Raw genomic sequence first — 26,606 nt, 5'->3', positions numbered from 1 at the left:
TCTGCACTTTACCATGCATCTCATGCAACAAATTAACATAAGGAAGAAGGTAAAACTATCAGCCTTACCTGTAATTGACAGCATTCCCACGCAGCAATAAATAAGTCCTGCATGGCTTTCTGCACCAGGCCTAGAGCCAAAGCCACCATCAAAGTTCATACAAGAAATAATGAATTCGACAGCTTTTTCTTCATCAATGGCATCCAACCTTCCCTGGTATGAATATGTGAGCAATTAGTTTGCAATACTGGGAAGAAAATAAGGGAAGCTGAAACCAGTTGCTTGAAAATTAAGTTTCATTGTTCAATTGTTTAACTTTTTTATGAATCTAGGCAGGTTTATTAAGAGTACACTTTATTTTAATTATACACTTAGAGTCAATGACTAAGATATCAAGCCACTACAGGTTTTTAAATGTGACAGAAGACAGCTGAAAATTTACTACCAATATTTTCTTTACATGAACTTACAAGCAAAGACAAGCATGCTACAGCACAAAATGAGAATCTTGCATCCACCTCTCCCCATTTGTCTCCCCAAAAACTTCCATCAGGTTGTTGCAAGTTTTTCACATATTGTACTACTTTGTCCACATCAACAGTTTCCAGTGCATCGTACATTGTAAGTATCTGGAAATCAGTTACAAAAATTCCTTTTTAATATGGGGGCATTAAAGAGATATAAAGATAAATAATTTTCATAAGGTTAAAAGGTAGTTATGGCAACAATTAAAGATTACCTCTCAAACTACATCCAAAAATAATATACACAATTGTGCCACTGTGCAATTTGCCATGGCATTAACACTGTATGAAAATATAACAAGGCATAAAAAGGTGGGGCAGGGAAAGCGTGGGGAGATTCCAGAAAGGTTGGTTGGTAAGGGGACTAAACTGCAAGGTCCTTGGTCAAAAGGTAGTCACCTAGAGTTAGTGATGTCACAAAAAATTGGACTGAATTATGAAAGGACATAGCAGTGTAAAATAAAAGCACTGATAGCAATCTTGATTCCACATCTGAGAAATAAGGGTTCATCTGTGGTGAGAGAAACACCACTTGCATCCCAACACCCTCACTCTCCTCCCCATAACCTGATTAAGGCTGAAGACAGCTACAGAGTAAAGTATACCTTCTAGTTGGGAGATTTGTAATAGTAGAAGTGAGAAGGCTAAAAACATAATGGACGTCAGATGGACAGACAATCATTAATTAATTAACAGAGGTAAAAACTGTAACCATGAAAAATTCACACTGTCCAAAAAGCCATCTGTACATCAGATCAGCATCTATTGGACATGGTGGTTTCACAGTTCAAGTGAAGAACTTATTATCGACCCACTACTGCCCACTACCACCGACATCTTCAATCACTCTTTAACTACAAGCATTTTCTTGAGGCCTGGAAATAGGGTCTAGTTAAGCCATTGCCTCAAAAGGATGTAGCCACAGCACCCTCTCATTATCAACCTATTTGCATTCTTTTTGCACTGTCCAATGCTCAGAATATATAGTTCATGACCATCTAACAAACTACCTAACTACAAATAACATACTAGACAAATACCAATCATACTTCCGTACATATCGCAGCACAACATCTGCCTTAATAAAGGTAACAGCTGAGTTGAAGATCATCATGAATCCACTAGAGGCAACTATCATGTGCTTCTTAGACTTATGCACAGCCTTTGACACTGCTGACTATCACACTTTTCTTGCCAATTTCAGCAGCCTAAATTTATTGCCAAGTGCAGTGTAATGGTTTTGCACATAACTGATGTCTCATCAGCAATGCCTCATGTCCAGCACCCTGAAATCACAATGGAGGCAGGTAGTATCAGACATGTACACTGATGACCTCTAGTTCTATGTATGTGCAAAACCAATAAACCAGAAGACAGCTATCGAGAATCTCAGTACGGTCAGTACGGTCTTTCAGCTTTATGTAACAATTAAGATGCATCAAATTACCTTGCGCAAAAGGTTCCTCTGATACACAATACTCCAAAATAGACCAAACAGACAAAATAGTGTCCACAAAGTGCTGTTTTCCAGAAACAGAACCAGCATCGACTGTAATAAGAAAGCTCTCGCTCCTCTTTTTATACCCACGCCGTCGCGAGGAGGTTGCAGCAATGTCTGGCACATGTCCAAGCCGGTCAGGCATGTCCTGGCCTGCCGGCGACCTTGGGGAACTTACGCAATCCCTAAATCGTGGAATCTTGCCACTAGTAATAGGTGGCAAGACTTCACTTTCTAATGGGGCTCCCACAGGGTTTTCACTCGCAGCCGATGACCTCGCAGTTCCGAATAAGTACGCTGGCATGTGCAACAGCGGCATCTCCCATCCGTCGTCAAATTGAGATTGTGCAGAGTCCTCACTTGTCCCGTGCTGCGAAGAAGAAGTAGCTGTGTGATGTTCGGTACCTTGGGTTTGTTGATGACTATTGGTAATGGTTTCATACTCTCCTCTTCGGTATCCGACAGCGGGACGCAAGTTGTAAGCAATCCTGAAATGTCCAATAAATAATACAAACGTGCCAACAACTGCCATCTGAGATGTAAACAAAATTTATTCTGACATTTACAATGCCAATGCATCTTCTCTTTAGATAACTTGTGTACAAGCCTATATTTATTTTTACCCTGATCAGGAGACCTCACTACCCGTGAGGCCATTTTCTAGGATGGCCTTCGGCTGTGCGTCTGAGGTATGACTTTTGAGGTTTTCTTATTGAGGCTCTAATAATTATACCACAATGGCCTATAACACCCTTGTCTAAAATTGAAGTACCTATTAGCACACCTTATACCATTAGGCATAAAAACAAATTCTCTGTATGCATCCCTAAACTGACGAATTAAATCATCCAAGTTTGGCTTATAATACCACAATTCTTCTACAACAATAACAGTTGCAGAATAATTTATTTTGTTGCCATAAAACGTAATAGCTAATTCATCAATCCTCTGTTGATTGTTGGGAACTAGGAATGCCAGGCGCAGGTCGTCCGGATAATTTCGGATATGGTCCCAGTTGGCATAAAAAAACTCCAACGCAGACATTAGCTGTAAACAATAACCTTTATTCAGAAAGTAACAGTACCTTTCCTCTTACAAAATATCATATAAACTCTATTTCTTACAACATATGTTACATATTTCACCTCACTCTGAACATTATCAGTTTTCGCAGGTCCATCACCAGCAATTTGAAGACCAATAAAAAATGGATTAGTACCTTGAAACAAATGATTCTTAGCTTTACACTGAGTTTCCAGATCTGTCCATGGGTGCAAGATATATACTTAAAGCTCAACCCATGCAAAACCCAAGCAATACTGGTTGGTCATTCTCGGCTCATTAAGCCAACGGACTGAGAATCCCTAAACGGGAAAAAATTCAACCTTTCCCCTTAAGCAGAATCTAGGAGTAATAACAGATGAAATATAAATTGGACAGAGCACATAAACTGCAATGTGCAAGAAGGCATCTCTCCATGCCCTCTTGATCTGAAAGAACAGCTTGTACAAACATTTATACTTTCAATTACTGATAACAGTGACGTTATCCTGCAAGGCCTTTCTCAGGAAAGCTCACGGCACCTGGAACTAGTTATGAATGCCTGTGTTCAATATATTTGTGATATTCGACTCTTTGATCACATTTCCCCATCATATGGAAAGCTATCCTGGCTGCCTGCAGGCAATTTTAGAGATTTTCATACCCTCTGTTTTCTCAACTATTTTATTAATGGACAACATCCCTCATATCTCTACTTGACTTTAATGTTCTTGCCTGAACAACATGGCAGAAATACCTGCTCCCATCAGAGCAAAATCCTTTCCGCCCCCAGCATCGTTCAGCCACTTTCTTGAAGTTATTCTCGGTAACTGGAACCTGACTCTTGTGTACACTCCCACATTATATCTGAGGACTCAATAACCTTTCCAGCTTCAGAAGACAGTTAATGACATATTTAGTAAAGCAACAATAATGATTTCCATTGTCCCTGCATGCTCTCATTGCCCTTGTACATCCCTCCTTCCAACCTGACCTTCCTCAATCCCAGTATTCTTAGTCAATGCAGTCTCCTTAAATTTCCTTTCCCCAGACCTCACTAAATCAGAAAACATCTATTTTGAACACACACAAATTCTTCTTATTTCAATGTTGTTGTTATTGTCATTATTGTTATTGTGAAACTCTGGTATGGTATAAAAGAGGGTCCGATGGCCCTAATCAGATCAAGTTAAACAAATAAACAAACACACAAATAAATAAATAATAGGTCAGTAGGTGGGAGGGGCCAAGAGAGTGTTCCTGCATGTTCTGCTTGTTATAGTAACCATCCCTCATGCAGTTGTCCCACCTAATTTTTCCACCAACTGCCTCAGTTCACATGTACACAGTGTGTAACAACATTGGTTTACTGCGATTTTTGTTAAGGATGTACCTTACATCATTTCACAATGTACAGAACTTTGTGCTTGTTTAATGTTTCTGTATTCTTACAGTGAAAAGGCTCAGTTCTGATGATGATATGTACACATCTTGGATGATTTTAAAGTCTGACATGCTTTGAACCCAAATATTTCTGCACTAAAACTTGATGATGGTCTTAAGGCTGAAACTGCAATTGTGGAATAAACAATTTCCACGATGAATGGTAAATACAATGTCATTTACAAAATTCCCATGACTGAACCCCAACCATGAGGAGATAATTAATTCTGCATATTCTTATTCATTACTTCGCCTTCAGCTTTAACTATTTCTATTGAAACACGATCATTTTCAGATGCCTTTCCTTTCCTCAAATCTAAAAAAAAAAAGGAGTAAACCACATGAATAGCATCCAGTTTACACTAAGCATTGATTTTGATGACTGCTCTATCCCAATGATGGGCCCAGGTACGTAAGTAGTCAGTGAGAGCTACAACACTGATCACATCTGACTGAGCAGTGTTTGCAAAGGCTGGGAGATAGAGTGAGACATCAGCTACAGGTGATGACTGGGCTGCATCACATGTTACCATTGATATTCGAGACATACAGCTCTCCTAAGAACAAAAGATGCTCCACAACTTGATGATTGGGCAAAATGATATGGAACTACATAGTACAATGTAAGTGTTAAAAACTATAGGTTCTCTTACAACAGTCTGGATAAGTCAATGCAAAGCTCAGAGAAAGACAAGTGCTCACCACATCCGATATTATCATACCTAGTAAGTGTTTTGGTGTTCAAACCAACCATCGGGTTTAGGACTGCTTTACTTTATTACTTTCACTTCTGATTATATTTCTGCTATTTCAAATGATCACTTCTCCTCAGTTTAAGACCACTACCACCTAAATTTATGCCATACCATTGGATACATATCACATTTTTATTAGTAATGAGTGTAGCAAGGTTGGGACACACCAATCTAGGCCACTACCAACAGGGAAAAAACCTTGTCTTCAGAAAATCAAGTAGTACTAGTAAGCCAAGCCCATCAATAAACGAAGTAATCATGTTGAGTAACCTACTGTTTGATTTAACAAAGTTACAAATTGCCAGGATGCCATGAACTGCTCATTTTTACTGAACTTTGCCAGACTGATGTGCACTTTCACTGTAATTGAGGGAGTGGTGTTAATCAGCAATGCAAAATCTCCTAAATTCCTTTGCAGTTGGGAGTTAGAAAAACTATGTAATTTAACTAAATTATTACTAATGCCTTGAAGCTATTATCAACAAAGTAGCACATAATTCAAATGAGAAATTATTTTCCCATTCAATTGGTGTAATCTGTTTCCCAGAACTTTAATAGAATGTAAATTATAGGCAACTTTAATTATTAGAACATTAACTGACTGAAGGAGACCTACTGAATGATATAAACATATCTCATTGAAAATAGAGTAAGGTTGTATGACAGAATCCTAATTAATGTTGTATTATTAACAAGAAGTAAACAGACTTACAAGATTCAGTGATACCTCTGAGTCACTGACAGATCATGCTATTATAAACATACCACAGAACATAAGGAATGTACAAGTTAAGAAGAATATAACACCAGGCCATTATGAATTGCTAATAGACATAAGAGGCAATACAGGACACAGTTATGACAGCACACACAGCTGAGGTTCCAGTCTCTGTTCATAAGGCATGCACAGATAAATATTTAGTAGATTAGATTTACTTTCATGCCAATTGATCCGTAGTGAGGAGGTCCTCCAAGATGTGGAACATGTCAGAAAAACAACAATACATGACAACTATTTACAACTAAAACAAATAAGCTAATTTACCATTGCACAGGTCCCAAGTGGAATGATCATCATTTTTTAATGAACACTAAGAGTCATTTTACAAATACTAATGCACTGAATTTAAAATAAAAAAGTTTTTTATTTATTTATAAGGTAATAAACATGTAATACAACTACTGTAATACTTATTTACAATGAACACATTACTGCACTGAAATGGTGCAGAAGTTAGATTATACTTACACACACACACACACACACACACACACACAAATTTTCAATGAACACATTACTGCACTGAAATTGTGCAGAAGTTATGTTATACTTATATACAAATCAGTTGGTTTTACTAAGAAATTCATCAATGGAGTAGAAGGAGTTGGTCACCAATAAATCCTTTAGGCTTCTCTTAAACTGAATTTCATTGGTAGTTAAGCTTTTTATGGCTGCTGGCAAGTTATTGAAAATGTGTGTTCCTGAATAATGCACACCTTTTTGTACTAGACTAAGTGACTTTAAATCCTTGTGAAGATTATTCTTATTCCTAGTATTGATTCCATGAATTGAGCTGTTGGTTTGAAAAAGTGATATATTTTTAATGACAAATTTCATTAAGGAATAAATATATTGGGAAGCAGTAGTTAGTATCCCTAGTTCCCTAAATAGGCTTCTGCAGGATGTACTTGAGTTCACACCACATATAATTCTTACTGCACGTTTTTGTGCCCGGAAAACTTTAGCTTGGCTTGATGAATTACTCCAAAAAATAATCCCATATGACATTATGGAATGAAAGTAAGCATAGTATGCCTGCTTTTTCATTTTTATATCCCCTATGTCTGACAAAATTCGCATTGCAAACAGAGATTTGTTAAGACGCTTCAGCAGTTCTGTGGTGTGCTCCTCCCAGTTGAATTTATTATCAAGCTGTAATCCCAAGAATTTAACACTGTCCACTTCTTCTATCTTCTTGTCATCGTATGTTAGACATATACTCTTGGGACACCCCTTACAAGTTCTGAACTGCATGTAGTGTGTTTTTTCAAAGTTTAGTGACAAAGAATTGGCTAGGAACCAGTGATTAATGTCCACAAATACTTTATTGGCTGATCTTTCTAAGACTACACTTGATTTGCTATTTATTGCAATGGCCGGCCGAAGTGGCCGTGCGGTTAAAGGCGCTGCAGTCTGGAACCGCAAGACCGCTACGGTCGCAGGTTCGAATCCTGCCTCGGGCATGGATGTTTGTGCTGTCCTTAGGTTAGTTAGGTTTAACTAGTTCTAAGTTCTAGGGGACTAATGACCTCAGCAGTTGAGTCCCATAGTGCTCAGAGCCATTTGAACCATTTTATTGCAATGTTTGTATCATCGGCAAACAAAACAAACTTGGCATCTGGTAATGTTACTGATGAAAGGTCATTGATATACACAAGAAAAAGTAAGGGCCCCAAAATGGAACCTTGTGGGACCCCACATGTAATTAGTTCCCAGTTGGATGATGCCTGATAGCTTGATACATGTCTCTTTCCTAATAACACCCTTTGTTTCCTGCCAGAGATATAAGATTTGAACCATTTTGCAGCGTTTCCTGTTACACTATAATATTCTAGTTTACTTAAAAGGATATTGTGATTTACACAGTCAAATGCCTTTGACAGATCACAAAATATACCAGTTGCCTGCAATTTTTTGTCTAATGAATTAAGCACATTTTCACTGTAAGTGTAGATAGCCTTCTCAATATCAGAACCTTTTAGAAATCCAAACTGTGACTTTGACAGTATGTTATTTGAGATAAGATGGTTATAAAGACAACTGTACATCACTTTTTCGAAAATTTTTGAGAATGCTGGCAACAGTGAAATTGGACGGAAATTTGATGCTATTTCTTTATCTCCCTTCTTAAACAGTGGCTTAACTTCAGCATATTTCAGCCATTCAGGAAATATTCCACTGATAAACGACTGGTTACACAGATAGCTTAATATGTTACTTAGCTCAGAATCACATTCTTTAATTAACTTTGTTGATATTTCATCATACCCACTAGATGTTTTTGATTGTGAAGATTTTATGATGGACATTATTTCTGTGGGGCTAGTGAGGGTCAAATTCATATTATGGAAGTTACTTGAAATGTCTGGTCTAAGGTAATCCATAGCAGCATCTACCGAACCTGACAACCCCATCTTTTCAGTAACAGTTATAAAATGTTTGTTAAAAGTTCTGCAACACTATACACATCTGTCACCAATGTATCATTTATTCTTAATGCTATTTGTTCCTCTTCATGTCTGGTTCTACCGGTCTCCTCCATCACTATATCCCATATTGTCTTTATTTTGTTATCTGATATGACTATCTTTTCCTTGTAATATATTTGCTTTGACATCCGTATTACAGTCTTTAATATTTTGCAGTATTTCTTATAATGTGCTATAGCAACAACATTGGAAATGTTTCGGATTGACAGATACAGTTTTCTTTTTGTTTTACAAGATACCCCTATTCCTCGAGTAATCCATGGCTTCTTTGTAGACTTTGCTCTAACCTTGGTAAGTTTTGGGGGAAAGCAGTGTTTGAATAAGGTAAGCACTTTATTAGCAAAAATGTTATATTTTTCATTCATGCCATGAGCACTGTAAACATCAGTCCAGGGAATGTCTCTGAGGAGTGTCCTAAAATAATCAATTTTTGGCTTACTGATTACCCTCTTGAGATCAGATTTAACAGATTTTATATCCTGTTCAGTATTAACATTTAACAGAAGGAACTGCATGTCATGGTCTGAGAGGCCATTGACTATTGGTTTTGTAATATAATTTTGTTCATTGGACTTTTCTATAAAGATATTATCAATGGCTGTTTGTGAGCAAGTGGCTATCCTAGTGGGGAACTTTACTGTGGGAATTAAGTTGAATGATAGTGTTACTAACTCAAGTAAGTTCTTATTGGGAGAGTCTTTAAGGAAATCTACATTGAAATCACCAGCAACCACTATTTCTTTGTTTTTGGTTGTTAAATGGGCCAGTACAGCTTCAAGGTGGTTTACAAACAGATTAAAAGTTACCTGCAGGTGCTCGATATACACTTAATATTATGAAGGATTTTTTGTGAAAATCTAACTCTGTTGCACATGCTTCCATATGCTGTTCTAGGCAAAATTTATGAATGTCTATGTTCTTAAATTTATGACAGTTCCTGATGAATGTGGCAACTCCTCCTTTCTCCATTTCTGATCTACAAAAGTGAGATGCTAACCTGAACCCTGTAACACTTAAAAGTTCTATACCAGTGGTCACATGATGTTCAGAGAGACAGATTACCGTATTTACTCGAATCTAAGCCGCACTCGAATCTAAGCCGCACCTGAAAATTGAGACTCGAAATAAAGGAAAAAAAAATTCCCGAATCTAAGCCGCACCAGAAATTTGAGACTCGAAATTCAAGGGGAGAGTAAAGTTTTAGGCCGCACCTCCAAATCGAAACAAAGTTGGTCCATTGTAATATGAGACACAATTTAGGTCGAATGAATGACGATACAGCTACAGTAGTTTGGTTCGAGTCGTAAGCTTAGCAGTTAAGCTTTATCAGGTACCCATTGCTATGCGTCAGAAGCTCCGTCCGTATTTATATGGGTACCCTTCCTTTTTCACGTGCTTCGTCTGGTTTGAATCGATTGCTTATTTTGCTTTGATCTGATAAGTGCTGTTTTCTTTGTTATAGGTGTTTACGTCACTCTAAGCTGAAAATGCATTACTGTACTGTGTCACGCATTGTTTCTCGCATTCTGATAGTGCGTGTTTACGACCTGTCGCCGCTCGCGGCATGACTTGCTTTTGTGCGCGCTACCATCGCTTACAATTAAACGAAAAGAGAGTAATCGTCTTATTAGCGAAACAATGGCAAGAGACTGCTATTTGTTGTTACTTACACTGCTGCTTTCTTTGATAATGATCAACAAGAACCAAATAATAGACTGCATATGATAGAACATGTTCTGAACGAGAGTTAGGCGAAAATGTTTCTCCGTTTGAAAATCTTTGCGGCCACTTGTTTAGTACTTCAAATTCTGCACAGAAATTAGAGTCATCTTAGAATTAAAAATCTAGTCAGTTGCCATGCTTCATTTCTGACTGTATCACTACTAGGCATAAGAATAATACGAATATAAACATGACACGATACGTATATTCTTCCGCGTTTGCTGTGTTGTCTCACTCTAGTTTTGTAGTTTATTAGGCAGACAGGATTTAAATGAGATAGCAGCAAACACGAAAGAATACATGGCAAAATGTTGACATTGGTATTATTCTTATGGTGAAGAGAATACTGCATGTGATTCACATTTCATCAGGTTCCTATTAGCAACCATCTCTTCTCACAGGTAGGAAAAAATTCAGAAAGTAGAGTTGGCCATATTGACAAACATCCCAAACAGTCTTGCATGTCTGATTTTTGTAGTACATTGAAATTCTGCTACATTCGAAGATGAACAATATGGAATTTGTATTTACTTCGTTGGATAATGTATGAAAATGCAGTGGTCTAAACTCGGGGCGGAGAAAAAAAAAGCTCGTCTTCCACTTTTTTTTTTTTTAATTTATTTACTGACGCGGAGGTTTTTGAGCCAGTATTTATCTTTGTGCCTACAAAGCATGCCTGTGTAGCGCTACATATATTCGATGGCAGAAGTTAGTTGTGGCGGCACCTACCAACATTTTTCAGAACTTCCACTTGCTTTGCACTCGATTCTAAGCCGCAGGCGGCTTTTTGGATTACAAATACCGGAAAAAAAGTGCGGCTTAGATTCGAGTAAATACGGTATGTCAGCTGGGTTTGAAGACTCTAATTCATCTATGCAGATAGTTAATTCATTAATTATATTTCTCAGTCCTCGAATATTTTGATGCAATAAAGATAGCTGACATTTCACATTGACTGAGTTAAAATTGGGTGGAGTTAAAATATCTGCTGACAGTTGAAAATTCTTAACCAATGGCTGTTTATGCTGATGTAATAAGCTGGAATTATGTTTTTTGATTTCTTTCTCAAACTGAAGGTTTGTCTCAGTTCTAACCTCTCTTAAAATTTGCTTTCTTTCTGTCCTCCCTACGCTAAAAAAGGGTCTTTTCAGAATCCTATAACCATTGGTATTTTACCACTCATGACAGTGCCTCCCCCCTTTAACTTTCCTGCTATTTCACCAGCCAATTTACCCTTCCCCTTCCTGTTGAGGTGAAGGCCATGCCTAGTATAATCCCACCTACTGAGAGAATCAACATGAACCACACCTATGTGTGACCCCGCACGCGACATGAGCAGCCGTTCCAGCTCAAAATTAACTCTCTTGACAGAAGAGTTCAAATGAGGTCGGTCATGTATTATCTGAAGGGGGGGAAAAAAAATGAACCTCAGGGGCATATATTGTCCTCTTCTACTCTTAATATATATCAATTACATTCCAGACAATATAATACATCGAGAAAAAGTTATCTTTGCTGAAGAAGCAACATCGTAGTAACTGATAAGACACCAGAATTCCTAATAAAGAAGGCAAATGAAACTCTCCAGGATGTTTGACATTGGGCAGTGATTAGTAAATTAACATTGTACATAAAGAAAGCAAACAGCATGCATTTCAGCATATTCTGTTGCACTGAGCACAGCAAATGAAACTAGAGATTGTATAATAAAGTTTTTAATGGTGAACACTGACAGTCGATTAATATTGATGGACACACAAAGATACTGGCAGCAAGAATGTCATTGTCATGCTACTCTCTTCAATTTATAACAACCAATGTCTTGTAGGAACATACTATTTCTATGTACATTCAATTCTTAATTTTACTTATTTTAGATATCTAATTCCATGAGACAAAACTGAGGAGGAAATTTCTGTCTTCACGGATTCTTTTCGGGGGATCAAAGGCACAAAACAAGGCAAAATTTCCCAACTGCAGAAAAGGACTGTAAGAATAGTAACTAAACATAGTAAATGGATTTGTCGTGAAGAACGGCTTAGAAAAATGTATACATTTACTGTACCAAGTGAGTATATCTACTTGTCTGTTGTACACATCAAGGAAAGCATTAATAAGTATTTCAATAACAGTTACATGCAAAATTATGGAACATGAACCAGCCCGGATTTAAATTTACCAAAGGAAAAAAACAAACAAATAACTCAAAATAGCATTTTCTCCCATGAAATAAAATTTTAAAATAAATTGGCCAAAGATATGAGAAAAATAACTAAAATGGATCTATTTAAAAACACAGCTACAATATGCTTTACAAGTAATGCATACGACACGATTAAAGATTCTTAGAAGACTCAGGGTAGGAGTTAATAATAGAAAGAGAAAACTACAACACCCTGTCATATTATTATACGTGACCTCAATGTAATGATTTTACAAGAAAACTGTGTCAAGATCTATAGTGTGTGATACTAATGACATTCTCCTGAGCGCAGCCTGACATGCAGGGATGCTGACACATGGACATGGAGATGTGCATGAGGCATAGTAGCATGTTTAGAGGAATGGAGGCAGTTTTCCAAATAGTCTGAATGGAATGCAAGGGAAATAACATCCTGTCCAAGGCCTAGAGCCACCAGTGGGTGTCCACAGTGTGTACAGTGATTCTGTGCAAAATAATGTTTTATATTACAGCTAACAAAATTGCCAGAGCAGTTGATTGTCCGCAACAAGGCGGCCTTGCAACAGTAAAATATGTAGAGTGGTCTCATGTCAATGTTGGATCAACTTTACTATGTGACACTTCTATGAGTTGCAGCCAAAGAAACCATTACCGAAGTGTTATTTATGCACACTGATTGAGCTACCACACGTTGCCCAAACAAACTGTCAGCTGGGTCCACTATCTGCCCAGCATCTGCATGACAGTTATCACCAACTGCCACTTGTATGCACAAGCCCGGATGTGGATATCCCACGTCCAATACTTCAGTACGACAGTGTATTCCGAGGAGGACGAGGAGGAGGAGGAGGAAATTAGTGTTTTGTGATAATCACTGTACTATCCCAACTGGTGTGGTGTAATCAAAGCCGTGAGGCCTTGGCTGCTTGCTGACCACCATTTCAGCTCCAGCTGTGTTGAACATGGCATTGCATTAGCCCCAACCTAGTCCACTGCTGCCTCCCATTCCAGAAGCGCACTGCAGTCTCACTTCACACGAGCCATAGTCTGACTGCACCCTTGGGACAGGTTGTACACCTGTTTTCTGCAATGTATCTATGAATTTGGTGTTAAATAATGAGTATTCTGCAGCTGTTAGTCTTTTGCTGACTGGTTCTCACCTCCACACTGCATGGCAGAGCTGCTAAGCCATTCCAAGTTACAAGAAAAATGGATCTTCACCCTTCCAACGGTGGTCTTATCAAGACAGCCATTACATTTATCTTGTGCAAACTGTGGATAATCAAAAGAACATTGTACTACATGGAGGTAAGGGGTGTGCAATTATTAAGACACTGATCTTATATTTGGGATGATGGAGATGGTTCTGTCTCGTCATCATGATCTCAATTTTCCTAAATCTTTTTAGGCAAATCCCAAAATGGTTTCTTCAGCAATTTCATGGTGATTACTTGTCCTATCCTTATAAAAACATACATATATAGTCTATGTTTATGTATATTTGATCTATTTATCATCACTGTATTATGATGACAAATCCTAAATTATTGAGAGATGATCCCTGGATGAACAAATAAATAAAAAAATTAATCTCCATGGAAGTAATGTTGATAAATCCATCAAAAATGCTTGAAAACAGGAAACTGGTTCCTCATGTGGACATCCTGTTCCTCAGTCCAGGGATGAGAAGCTTTCTGCTGAACTCTGAAGCTATTAGTTAAGTACTGCTTGTTCTAAGATAAAATGGAAAATAAGGAAGAAGAGGAGGGGAGGGGAGGGGGAGGGGGAGGGGGAGGTAGGAAGATCAGCTTACTTCTGAACGTGAAAATGCCAGAGACGAATGGAAAAAGTCAAATGATAACGAGTTGTCTAATGTTGTGGGGGAAAAGCTAATACATATTATTGAGACACAAAATCAAGGTATTTCAGTAACTCAATTCAAACTTCTGGAAAAATTACACAGATTGTCTGGAATTACAGAAAAGCAGGAAGTAAAGATTCATCTACTATAAAGCAAAGAAATGTAATTCTAAGAAAGGATGCCAATGTTTTTTTCAGAATCACATGAAGTTACCTTCATTTTCAACCTGCACTATATGGATGTAGACAGAGAGGACATAAAGCTCACAGAGCAAAAATAAAATTTCACACTGTTGAAGTAAGAGAAAGTCTTTTTCTATTCCAAACAGATGAGTATGATGTGACAAAAACAATAAATCTGTTAAAAGGTAAGAGGACAGAAGTGTTAGAAGGGATATCTTCATGCGTTATTTAACATTGTACGCAGTATGTAGTAGGCCCATTAACATTTTTGATATATTATTTATCCTTCACAATTACAACCTGTTACATAATAAGCTAAAATTGGCCACATAATTCACAATTTTGTGGATAATAATAAATGTATGTACTATAGTGGAAAAAAAACCTTGAACCCACCACCCACCAAGTAAAACTACTGTTAGCACTAAAAATTGTTCTGTTTTAGTTCATTGAGGAAGGTGCTTTTACACTGTAGATTACTGTTTCCACCACTGAATTTGCTCTCATACTAAACCATTCAACAACCACAGTCTACTGTATTCCTTGGGCGCAGGGCAGCACGTTAGCAGTGTTTCCACTATAGGCGATTGCACAATTCACTGTAACATCTGAATCCACACTTCCATTATCAACTGCACCAATGTAATTCTTGAAAAATGATTTCCTTCAGTAGTTACTGACCTCAGCTCTCTTCTCTCCATCTGCTGAGTATGTTGTCCAGCTGGGACGGAAGCACACTAATATGTGGCTGAATGTCTCATGAAGTTTACCCCTGGTTTTCCTGGATACTTGGCTGCAGTATTGTCCAACAGGTTTCAGGCTAGCTCATACCTTGGAGCTGCTTGGGCTCCAACATTCTTAATGCCCGACAGACATTATCCGCTGCATCTTTGTAGAACACACAGTCCCACAATGTCTCTTCGATTTTGTACAGATACAGAGCATATGGACCACGACTGGTCATGTAATGTATCAGTTCACTTAAAAGGTTAAGACATCAGAGAATAAATTCCACTTTCTCAGGGACAATGAAGTACCAGTTAAACTGTCCACAGATTGTTTGCCAATATCAGAAGCAAAGAATAGAGAAAACCACGTTTGGCATGGAGAGTAAGAAGGAGGTGGCAATTCACCAGAATTTGAGCTACTGTTGATAGGGCTCCACAACCACAGTGTGAGGCTCACTCACTACATAAGATAAAACTAAGAGGTAATCTAGTATGACCAGAGCACTGGTAACCAGGAGCGGTCATGCAAGTGTAATCTTGGCATGGAGGGGCAGTGGTCCAGCAAGTACTGTTTCATCTCCGAGTGAGTAGACATCTTATCTGCACCTGCAGATCTGTGCATAAAATCATCAGAGTGAATGTTGAGTAAGTAATCACCTTTCTACCAAAATGGACAGACAGTTCATTCCCTGGGATACCCACATGGCATGGAGGTGGACAACTGAGCATTGAGTACTGTCTGGATCAGAGAGAAGATTGTGAATAGCAGATATCACAGGGTAACAACAGTACCATTCATCAAAATCCTGGAGACTGCTCACTGAGTCTCTATAAATTAAAATGGGAGTCAATGGATATCTATTCTCTAAAATACAGGGCTCTGTTGATGGCTTTCAGCTTCAAAAAAAAACAACAAATGTTGTTCCTGACCGGGGGTGAGATGTAAAATCATATCTCCTCCTACCCATGGTTTCACAGCAGTTAGTGTAAATGAAGGTAGCATCCTGATACTACTGAAAAACTAAAAGGAACAGATGACAAAAGATCATGAGTGTGACTGAAATTTTAGGTCCTTGAAATAGATTGTTTCTAATTCATGGACTGAGTATTAACTGAGGAGCTGTGCCTGGGAACACGTGGGGAGCATATTCTAAGGCGTGTAGGCATAGGTCCCAGTATATAGTCTTGAAGAGAATTCCAACTGGTAAACCCACCCGAGAGTGAACATCAGTGGGTTAACACCCCCTGTATGAAAAATAATTTGGTCAGTATGATAACAAGAAAATTGTTATATGGTAATTGTGCAAGTGAGAAAGTGTAGGTTGATCAGAACTGAAGAGGTAAGATTCTCACTTCAACAAGGAGACTTCTAGAGGAGTAGCCCAGAAGGTGCCTGTAACCAGTCTTACTTCACGATGATGTACTAGGTAAATTAAGTTCAGGGCTGAACTGAAGATGCCACTGAGCAATAAACCCGGCAACCAAAGTCCAGTTGGGACAAGGCCAAGACCCAGTAATTACAGAGTAGAGTAGCGCATTCTGCCTGACAAGAAAGGTGGGCAAGGAACCAGAGTGCATTCAGCTTTTTCATGCAGCTGGTCTTAAGTTGACAAATATGGGGCAGCCATGTGAGCTTTTTACCAAAGAGGAGTCCCAAAAAGCAGAACTGAGCAACAACATTGACGTGCTAAGTACCCAAGTTCTGCATCACGATAAATTGTGGTATGACAGCAGAGTTACATAATTCATGTTTTCGTGGGACAAAACTGTCATCCGAGGGATAGGGTTCAACTGGAGCCTCTCTGGATGGCTCCTTGGAGCTAGTGTTCTGCCAAGGTTACCCATTTTTAGCTATACCAAATGCAGGAGTCAATGACACACAATGGGGTAGTTACTGACCCAACAGAGATCAGTAGCCCATCCATGGAGTCCTGAGAGATGTCTTTCCCTTGAACCTGTGGGGAGCTACATTCCAACTCAACCCCAAAACCATCGTAAGGATAAAAACTGATGAATAAAAATTAATATGGAGTCTCAAAAGTAAACTGTGATGGAGACAAGCTGTGACGTACGCCTGAAGTAGGTCAAAAAAGATTACAGTAAAATGTTGGCATTTAGAAAAATCCTGCTGCAGAGTTGTCTTCAACCTAAGCAAGTGTTTAATTGAGGAGCATCCCTCCCAGAATCCATGCTGATAGGAAGGACAAAAGGTACCAAGCATAATCTGTGGGCTACAATTCTTTCAAGCTGGTTGCAGAGGATTATAGTGAGGTGGTAGCCACTGATGGATGTTGGGTTTTTGTTCGATTTAAGGATTGGGATGATGACACTATCCTTCTGCTGCAAAAGGAAAACATGTTATAGCCAAACACAAGACACTAAGCATATGGAGTCTGTGATGTATTCTGTGATCAGAAGTTGGATCATCTGATTGTGAACTTAATCAGGCCCTGGAGCAGTATCTTGTAATGAGCCAAGAGTTCTGAGTCAGTGAAAGGCTCACTATTTAATTCAGCATTATTTTGGCATGAGCTGCCAGAGTTGGCAGTCATGTGTGCGAGAGGTGTGCTGGCTTGTTTGTATCAGTGGCGTGTTTTCTCTTTTGCTGATGATGGTTGTGGCCAAAATCATTGTGTAAATGTCTTTTTATTGCGTCTGCATGCAGCTTAACATGTCTTCTTTATGATAAGTAGTAATCTATCTAATCTATCTTTTCCTGCACTGCTGAGGTTGGTTGGTTTGAAAGAGGGGAGGAGGGACCAAACTGCTAGGTCATCGGCCCCTCATTCAGATTAAAATAATTTCACAAGGGTGAGAGTAAAATAATTGAGACACACAAAACACAGCTGGAAGAAAGGAGAAGACCACAAGAATAACAGAAGGGCAACAAACACTAAAATGGACAAAATCGGACTAGAAACCCACAGAGAGAAACATGTAGACAAGATAAAAACAAGAGAGCAGATTATCATGGCTGGCTGACCATGAGAATAAGAAGGAAAAGCCAGCCACTCTGCAACATATTAAAACCGCCACCCTAAAAGCACTAGGGTGAAGGACACAGAGGGACAAAGGACATATGCTAAAACTTACGTCAAATGGTAAAACCCACCATCACGAATAAAACGTAAAACTAAAGGTGCTGTTGAAGCATTGTCACCCAACACCAAAGGTAGGGTGCTGGGAAAGTTAAAAGTCCGCCATGGAGCGGCTGAAAGTGGGCAGTCCAGCAAGAGGAGGACGACCACCAGTTGTGAGCCACAGCGACACCGAGGTGGGTCCTCGCAGCGGAGGAGGTAACCATGCGTTAGCCATGTATGGCCAGTGGGGAGCTGGCAGAGGACAACTGATTCCTTGTGAGAAGACCGCATGAAAGACTTCCAAACATTTGTAGTCTCCTTAATGACACGCAGTTTGTTGAGTTTACTGATACGCCATTCTGCCCGCCAAAGCCGAAAAACCCTGCAGCATAAGACAGAACGCAGGTCAGTTTCGGAGATGCCCATCTCCAGAAGTGGTTTCTGCGTAGTCTGTTGGCAAGTTCGTAGCCTGGGATTCTGATGTGTCCTGGGGTCCACATAAACACCACTGAACAATGGGACCATTCCAGAGCATAGATGGACTTCCGAATGGATGCAACCAAAGGATGGCGAGGGTGGCACTGGTCGATAGCTTGTAGGCTGCTCAAGGAGTCAGTACGCTCAAGAGCACGAGATGTGGCCGCCAGATCTGCAGTGAAAACACTGCAGCCATCTAGCAAGGAGTGCTGTTCAATATGTCCTCCATGAACATAGGCAAAGCCTGCGTGACCATCAGCCATCGAGCTGTCAGTGTAAACCAATTCATGGCTTCGGTACATGTCGAGAATTGAGAGGAAAAGATAGTGGAGAGCCACAGAATTAACGGAGTCCTTAGGGCCATGCAAAAGGTCCAGAAGAATCTGCGGCCTAGGTGTACACCATGGAGGTGTATGTTAATGGACCTCGAGGAGAGGTGGTAATGGGAAAGACTTCAGATCGCACAGAAGGGACCGGACGCAAACCACAATCGTAAGCCCTGATTGGTTGGTTTAAAAGGGGGGAGGGACCAAACTGTGAGGCCATCGGTCCCATGTTCCCAGTAGAACAATTACGCAAGGGAATGAAGAACACAAAGACAATGTACATCACAATAACAAGAGAAAGGAAGAACCAGAAGAATGACAGGACAACAAACACTACAATGGCAAAACATTACAAGAAAACCACAGAGAGAGGCAAGAAACAGCGAGAAGAGATTAAAAACAAGAAAGCAAATTACCATGGCTGGCTGACCATGAGAATAAAAAACGAGAAGCTAGCCACTCTGCAACACATTAAAACCTCCACCCTAAAGGCCCTAGCGTGGAGGACACAGAGGGACAAAGGACATGCGCTACAACTCAGATCAAATGATAAAACCAACCCTCACGAATAAAACGTAAAACTAAAGCTGTTGTTGAGGTATTGTCGCCCAGCGCCGAAAGAAGAGTGCTGCGAAAGTTAAAAAGTCGACTGCAGAGTGGCTAAAAGTGGGCAGTCCAGCAAGAGGTGGATGACTGTCATTTGGGAGCCACAGCGACACTGAGGTGGGTCCTTGCAATGGAGGAGGTAACCATGTGTGAGCCACTTATGGCCAATGCGGAGCCGACAAGGGACAACTGATTCCCTGCGAGAAGCCTGTAGGGAAGACATTCACAGTCTCCTTAATGACACACAATTTGCTGTGCATACTGTTATGCCACTCCGTCTCCCAAAGACGAAAAACCTTGTGGCGTAAGACAGAGTGCAGGTCAGTTTCAGAGATGCCCATCTCCAGGAGCGGTTTCCGTGTAGCTTGTTTGGCCAGCCTGTCAGCAAATTTGTAGCCTGGGATTCTGACATGTCCTGGGGTCCACACAAACACCACTGAATGACTGGACCGTTCCAGGGCAGGGATGGACTCCTGGATGTTCACTACCAAAGGATGACGACGGTAGCACAGGTCGACAGCTTGTAAGCTGCTCAGGGAGTCAGAACAGAGAAGAAACGACTCACCAGAACAGAAACGGATCTACTGAAGTGCACGAGATATGGCCACAAGCTCTGCAGTGAACACACTGCAGCCAGCGGGCAAGGGATGCTGTTCAATATGGCCTCTGTGGACATAAGCGAAGCCAACATTACCATCAGCCATCGAGCTGTCAGTGTAAACAACTTCAGAGCCCGGGAACATGTCAAGAATTGAGAGGAAGTGACAGCGGAGAGTGGTGGGGTTAATGGAGTCCTTAGGGTCATGCAAAAGCTCCAGATGAAGCTTCGGCCAAGGTGTACACCATGGAGGTGTACATGAATGGACCTCAAGTAGAGGTGGTAAAGGGAAGGACTCCAGTTCAGAGAGAAGGGATCGCACGCAAGCCGCAATCGTGAGCTCTGACCTGGGCCACCGATGCGGGAGATGAACTGCTGCAGGTGGAAAAAGGAGATGGTAATTCAGATGCTCAGGAGAACTACAAATGTGTGCAACATAACTAGCAAGCAGTTGCGCATGTCGGATCCGCAATGGAGGGATCCTGGCCTCCACGAGGACACTGGTCACTGGACTCATTCTAAAACCTCCCGTCACTAGATGAAAGCCACAGTGGTGCACTGGGTCAAGTAAACGCAACACTGAGGGTGCCGCTGAACTGTAAGCCAGACTCCCATAGTCAAGGCGAGATTGAACAAGAGCTCTGCGTAGAGCGATCTGCACCCCAGCTGGTGTTGCTCAGGCAGCGGAGAGCATTGAGGTGCTGCCACCAAACCCGCTTAAGCTGACAAAGGTGAGGTAGCCAAGTCAATCGGGCATTGAAAACCAGTCCTAAGAATCGATACGTCTCCAATACAGTGAGTGGATCAGCATTCAGATAAAGTTCAGGTTCCAGATGAATGGTACAATGCCAAAAGAAGTGCATGACACACGACTTTGTGACTGAAAACTAGAAGCTGTGGGCTAGAGACCACGACTGCGCCTTGTGAATAGCTCCCTGTAGGTGCCGCTCAGCATCTCCAGTTCTGGAGGAGCAATATGAAATGCAGAAGTCATCCGCATACAGAGAAGGGGAGACTGATGGCCCTACAGCTGCTGCTAGTCTGTTAATGGCCACTAAAAAGAGAGATACACTCAATACGGAGGCCTGCGGAATGCCGTTCTCCTGAATACGGTCGGAACTATGGGAGGCACCGACTTGGGCACAGAAAGTACGGAACGACAGAAAGTTTCGGATAAAAATTGGGAGCAGGCCCCAGAGACCTCACTCATACAATGTGGAAAGGATATGATATCACCAGGTCATGTCGTATACTTTACATAAGTCAAAAAAAGATGGTAACCAGGTGTTGGCATCTGGAAAAGGCTGTTCGGAGGGCAGACTCGAGGGATACTAAATTATCAGTGGTAGAGAAACCCTGGTGGAAGCCCCCTGGCATGGAGCCAGTAGGCTACGTGACTCCAGGACCCAACCCAACTGCCGACAAACCATGCGTTCCAGCAGCTTACAGAGAACATTGGTGAGGCCGATGGGCAGATCGCTATCCACATCAAGCAGATTTTTACTGGGTTTTAGCACCAGAATGATGCTGCTCTCCTGCCACTGTGATGGAAAGACACCATCAAATCAGATCTGGTTGAAGATGATGATGAGATATCGCTTGTAGTCAGACGAGAGATGTTTAATCATCTGACTGTGGATCCGATCCGACCCAGGAGCTGTGTCAGGGCAATGTGCAAGGGCACTGAGATGCTCCCACTCTGTAAATGGGGCGTTATAGGGTTCACTGTGGCTTGTAGTGAACGAGAGGACTTTCCTTTCCATCCACAGTCTGAGGGTCTGAAAGGCTTGGGGGGTAGTTCTCTGAGGCAGAGGCTCGAGCATAGTGTTCAGCACTCGTGTTTGTGTCAGTACATAACAAGCTGTTGATGTTAATGTCAGGGATACGTATTGGGGTCTGGTACAGCGAAAGCGGGCACGAAGCCGCTTAAAGGTTATTAGGTGCTCTAGGAAAGGGTGCTGCTTATGTTGCTGCAGAGCTTGCCAACACTCTTTAATTGCCTCAGTGACTTCCAGCGACCACCAAGGGACTGTCTTCATCGTGGGCACCCTAAAGAACGAGGGATCACGTTTTCCACTGCAGAAACGATTGTTGTAGTGACCTGCTCAATGACGACATCAATGGCACCATGTGGAGGAGATTCAGAGGTGAAGGCCTTGTTTAAGGCCCATATGGGCAGGCGTCTGTGGGCATGACGCCAGGGGAGTGACAGGAAGATGGGGAAGTGGTCACTACCACACAGGTTGTCAAGTTCTCTCCAATGGATAGATGGGGGAAGGCCAGGACTGCAAACCGAGAGATCAAAGCCCAGATATGTGCCATGTGGCACACTGAAATGTGTGGGGAACCTGTATTTAAGAGGCAGAGGTCGAGCTGTGACAGTAAACTTTTGACCTCCCTACCTTGGCCAGTAAACATGGCACTACCCCACAAGGGGATATGCGCGTTAAAATCTCCCAAAAGTAAGAAAGGTTTAGGGAGTTGATCAATCAGTGCAGCCAATACATTCAGGGGTACTGCACCATCTGGAGGAAGATATACATTGCAGACAGTTATTTCCTGCATCGTCCTTATCCTGACAGCCACAGCTTCAAGGGGGTTTGAAGGGGCACAGGTTCACTACATACTGAGTTTAGGACACAGACACAAACTTCACCTGACACACTATTATAGTTGCTACGGTTCCTGTAATATCCCTTATAGCCACGGAGGGCAGGGGTCCGGATTGCTGAAAACCAGGTTTCCTGGAGGGCAATGCAGAAAGTATATGGCAACTGTTAAGCTTTACACCTGTGTAAAGCTTAACAGTTGCTGTAGCTCAGCCAGGTGGCAGAAAAAACCACCACAATTTCACTGGAGGATTACGTGATCATGAGACTGGGAAGGCATGAAACACTCAATGAGGCAGTCTACGCCTCAAGGTCACCTGTTGACACAAGATGAGTACTTCTGCAATTGACATCCATTGTGTCTGAGGGCCCAGCAACATCTAGGTCCTCAGCGGATGCCAGAATCTCCACCTCATCCTAAGACACAGAACCTGTAGGTAGTGGTGGTGCGGGTGCCACCGCAGTGCCTTGGTTCTTGGGAGGTCTTTTTCTTTTTAGGTTTCTCTCACTGCTCCTTAGGTTTGTCCAGGTGGGAGGGCTTCACTGATTTAGTCTCAGGGGCTGCGGGGGACTGTGAAGCCCTACGACCTACATGTGGCTGCTTCAGCCACTGTCGGGTGTCAGCTTTGCCACTGCTAGGAACCTGGGAAGGAAGTGACCCAATGGATCCCTTCCTGGCGGGAGGAGCCGAAGAAGACTTACGCTTCTATGGTTGATAAGTGGGGACTGACGTTCCCCATAGTTGGGGGGAGGGGGGGAGGTGTTGCTCCTGAAGTAGGTTGTGCAGGAGCAACAGGGAGGGAAGTGTCCTCCACCATCAAGGGGGCAGGCGGAGTCTGACGGCTCTGAGAGCCAACTGTACAATGTTCAGGGTTATGAAGGCTAGAGAACAGGAGGATAACTTCAACTTCACTCTTAATTTTTCAAAAGGATAGTCGGATAAGAAGAGGATACTGACACTGTCACTAAGTGGGTCATGAGGTGTTTAGCAAGAACAGCTGCACAAGCAGAAATACCACCATGGGAGGAGATGATGTTGATCTTTGGAGGCCCGTAAACTACAGAATTTGGTCCACATCTGGGATGAAGAAATGTGCATTCCCAAGGAGGAGAGAGAGTACTCTGAGTGTTCCTTCTTACTGTGTTTAATTAGGTAGCAATTCACTACACAGTGCTGCATAAATGTGATGAGGGCAGTCTGTGAGTGATGTTGCTTGAATCATTTCGGGCCCTTCAATGGTCCTAAATAATTGTTGCAATGTATGGCTAGCCTTGTGCATGCTCAAAGCACGGCTGTCTTTGGAAAGATCCATTCATGCTATGCCCAACAGAAGAGCTTAGATCACACCACATAGCCACAACTTCTCCAGATCAGCTACATCCCACCCTCATCGTGGTGGCAAAGAGACTGAGGACCATGCTGTGTACCCTGGCCATACACTTCCCCTCTACCTTCCCAGAGGAGCCAAGCTATGGACTCTAGCGCAACAGAGGAGGGCGGGGAGGCGGGGGGGGGGGGGGGGGGTTATGTAGGTATGTGCCCAGCAGAAGAGAGAAATCAGACATCACAACTGTCTGAAGATTGTAACGAGCCATGTTTGCTGAAATACTGCATCATATGGAAGATGCTACCCAGCTGAATATCTGAAATTGTTTCTAAATCACCATACTCCAGGAAAACGTAAACTCATACATCGGTACATACATAATAAGAACATTACAAATTGGAGCAATTATGAAAGAGAAAGTAAGACTGTTGGATAAATATCAAGTATGTGCAGACAGACTTTTTTTACAATAAGCTTCCAAACAGCATAACAAACATCAAAGTGTTGTCCACCTTCAGGAATAAATCAAAGCAGCGCATGACTCCTGTTTGCCTAAATGCCCATATGAAATAGTCAAATTTAAATTCACAGTAACAGACAATCCCTGAATAGGATATCTCACATGAATGTTTACTGCTGCTGTTTTCTGTGGGCATTTTTTCCAGATACAATGATAGTTGTATCTGCTACCACTGATGGAAGAAATAGCGAGTTAAATGTGATGTCAAGTGGTGCAATGATATCTGTTGTTTTACTGCTTCCTATGATGTATGACATTCTGCTGCTTGCCACAAAAATTCCAATAACAAACGTAATATACAGGCTGGCCCATAATTATGTAAATGTTGTTTCAGAGACTGCTAGCAACGGCACTTGAATGTAAAATCAAACATAAACAAGTTGCTCTCATACCTTTCGTTACAAGAATTTTAACCTCTGTTCTCCATGGCACTGGTTCGCCAATGCACCATCCAACCTGATACATGCATGGAGAGGAAGAGCAACATTGTCAAGCAACATGACACACCTGTACTAGTATCCTGTGGAACTCTTGTTTTACAGTTTCCTGTACTTTGGCCAAACTGCGCATGTAATGTTGACACACTTTGTCCTTTAGGACACTCCATTAGAAAAAGTCAGGTGGTGTCCAACTGGGAGAACGAGCTGACCACTTGACAGCCATAAGTCGACTGATTCAGCCACTCTCGCACTGGTACGGCACCACCTTGGTGCCACCATAGGTCATTAATGTCTTATTGTGCAGACAGTAAAGGTCACCTTTGAGAGTTTGGTTTCCCAGGGAATGAGCTAACGGCTTCCAACACACGAGCTCTGTTACTATCGGTACGCATACACCAGGGCCCCTACCTGCTCCCTTTACATGCAAAACACTACCAGTAGCATCAAATTTATTGTTTATTGTTGCAACTGTTAACACAGAAGGACCACTGTCTCCAAACTTGACTGCCTTCCTCTATCTTACATCAACATAACTGTTTGCTGCAGAATATACAATGCACACGCTGTTCCAGACAAAACCGTCCAGCCATGCTGCCTGGCATACACTAATGGTTCTACGTCTAGTGACCATTATCCCCACTCCCAGGCTATATAGTGTTGTCCAGAATTACAAATACTGCAGCCAGTCAAACATCATTTACATAATTAGGGGCCACTGTGTACCATGGAGTGTGCATCAACTTTCGGTGAATCAATGCCTGACTGAGAAATATGGTTATGGTGAGTGGCACAAACAGCCTGAGTAGGTTTTTCCATACTTTCTCTAATTGGTAAAGCAAATGCTGATATGGTTTCTTTGAAGAGACCATGACAGACCTTTACTTTCACATGTTTGTAGTGTGTCCATTATCCTCTTAGTTTTATGCGACTATACTTTTGGCACTCTAATATTGGTAACTCTTTTTTTTTTTTGTGGTCCTTGTTCTGTATGTATTTCAACAATCGCTGTGCACTCACAAGAATAGCATAGAATACTTTGTGAAATAAGAGATAATTGCTGTTTTGGTGACACCCATGATATAATAATACTTTCTATTTTCTTTTATTTAAACAGGTCACAAAGACAGATTTTACAACTAACCATTTCAACTGTATGCTACACCCCCCCCATGAACCATGGACCTTGCCGTTGGTGGGGAGGCTTGCGTGCCTCAGCGATACAGATAGCCGTACCGTAGGTACAACCACAACGGAGGGGTATCTGTTGAGAGGCCAGACAAACGTGTGGTTCCTGAAGAGGGGCAGCAGCCTTTTCAGTAGTTGCAAGGGCAACAGTCTGGATGATTGACTGATCTGGCCTTGTAACAATAACCAAAACGGCCTTGCTGTGCTGGTACTGCGAACGGCTGAAAGCAA

The 26,606-nt window shown here is 41.4% G+C and overlaps 1 protein-coding gene and 1 long non-coding RNA gene across 2 annotated transcripts in view; one reads left to right on the top strand and one right to left on the bottom strand.

Moving 5' to 3' along the window:
* Window positions 1-26,606, bottom strand: part of LOC126262516 (geranylgeranyl transferase type-2 subunit beta) — an 88,209-nt gene that overhangs the window by 51,393 nt on the left and 10,210 nt on the right. Inside the window, exons 4-5 of the mRNA XM_049959189.1 lie at window positions 471-629; window positions 69-213 (exon numbers count right to left, since the gene is read on the bottom strand). Coding sequence (XP_049815146.1) covers window positions 69-213; window positions 471-629 — 304 coding nt within the window. The remainder of the gene's footprint in view (window positions 1-68; window positions 214-470; window positions 630-26,606) is intronic.
* On the top strand, window positions 10,485-26,351 carry LOC126262517 (uncharacterized). The gene is made up of 3 exons (XR_007546737.1): window positions 10,485-10,654; window positions 12,131-12,321; window positions 26,305-26,351. It is a non-coding gene; the product is annotated as an uncharacterized LOC126262517 (long non-coding RNA).

The sequence above is a fragment of the Schistocerca nitens genome, chromosome 6 (genome assembly GCF_023898315.1).
Source record: "Schistocerca nitens isolate TAMUIC-IGC-003100 chromosome 6, iqSchNite1.1, whole genome shotgun sequence".
Lineage (NCBI taxonomy): Eukaryota > Metazoa > Arthropoda > Insecta > Orthoptera > Acrididae > Schistocerca > Schistocerca nitens.
This window is presented reverse-complemented; position numbering and strand designations above follow the sequence as displayed.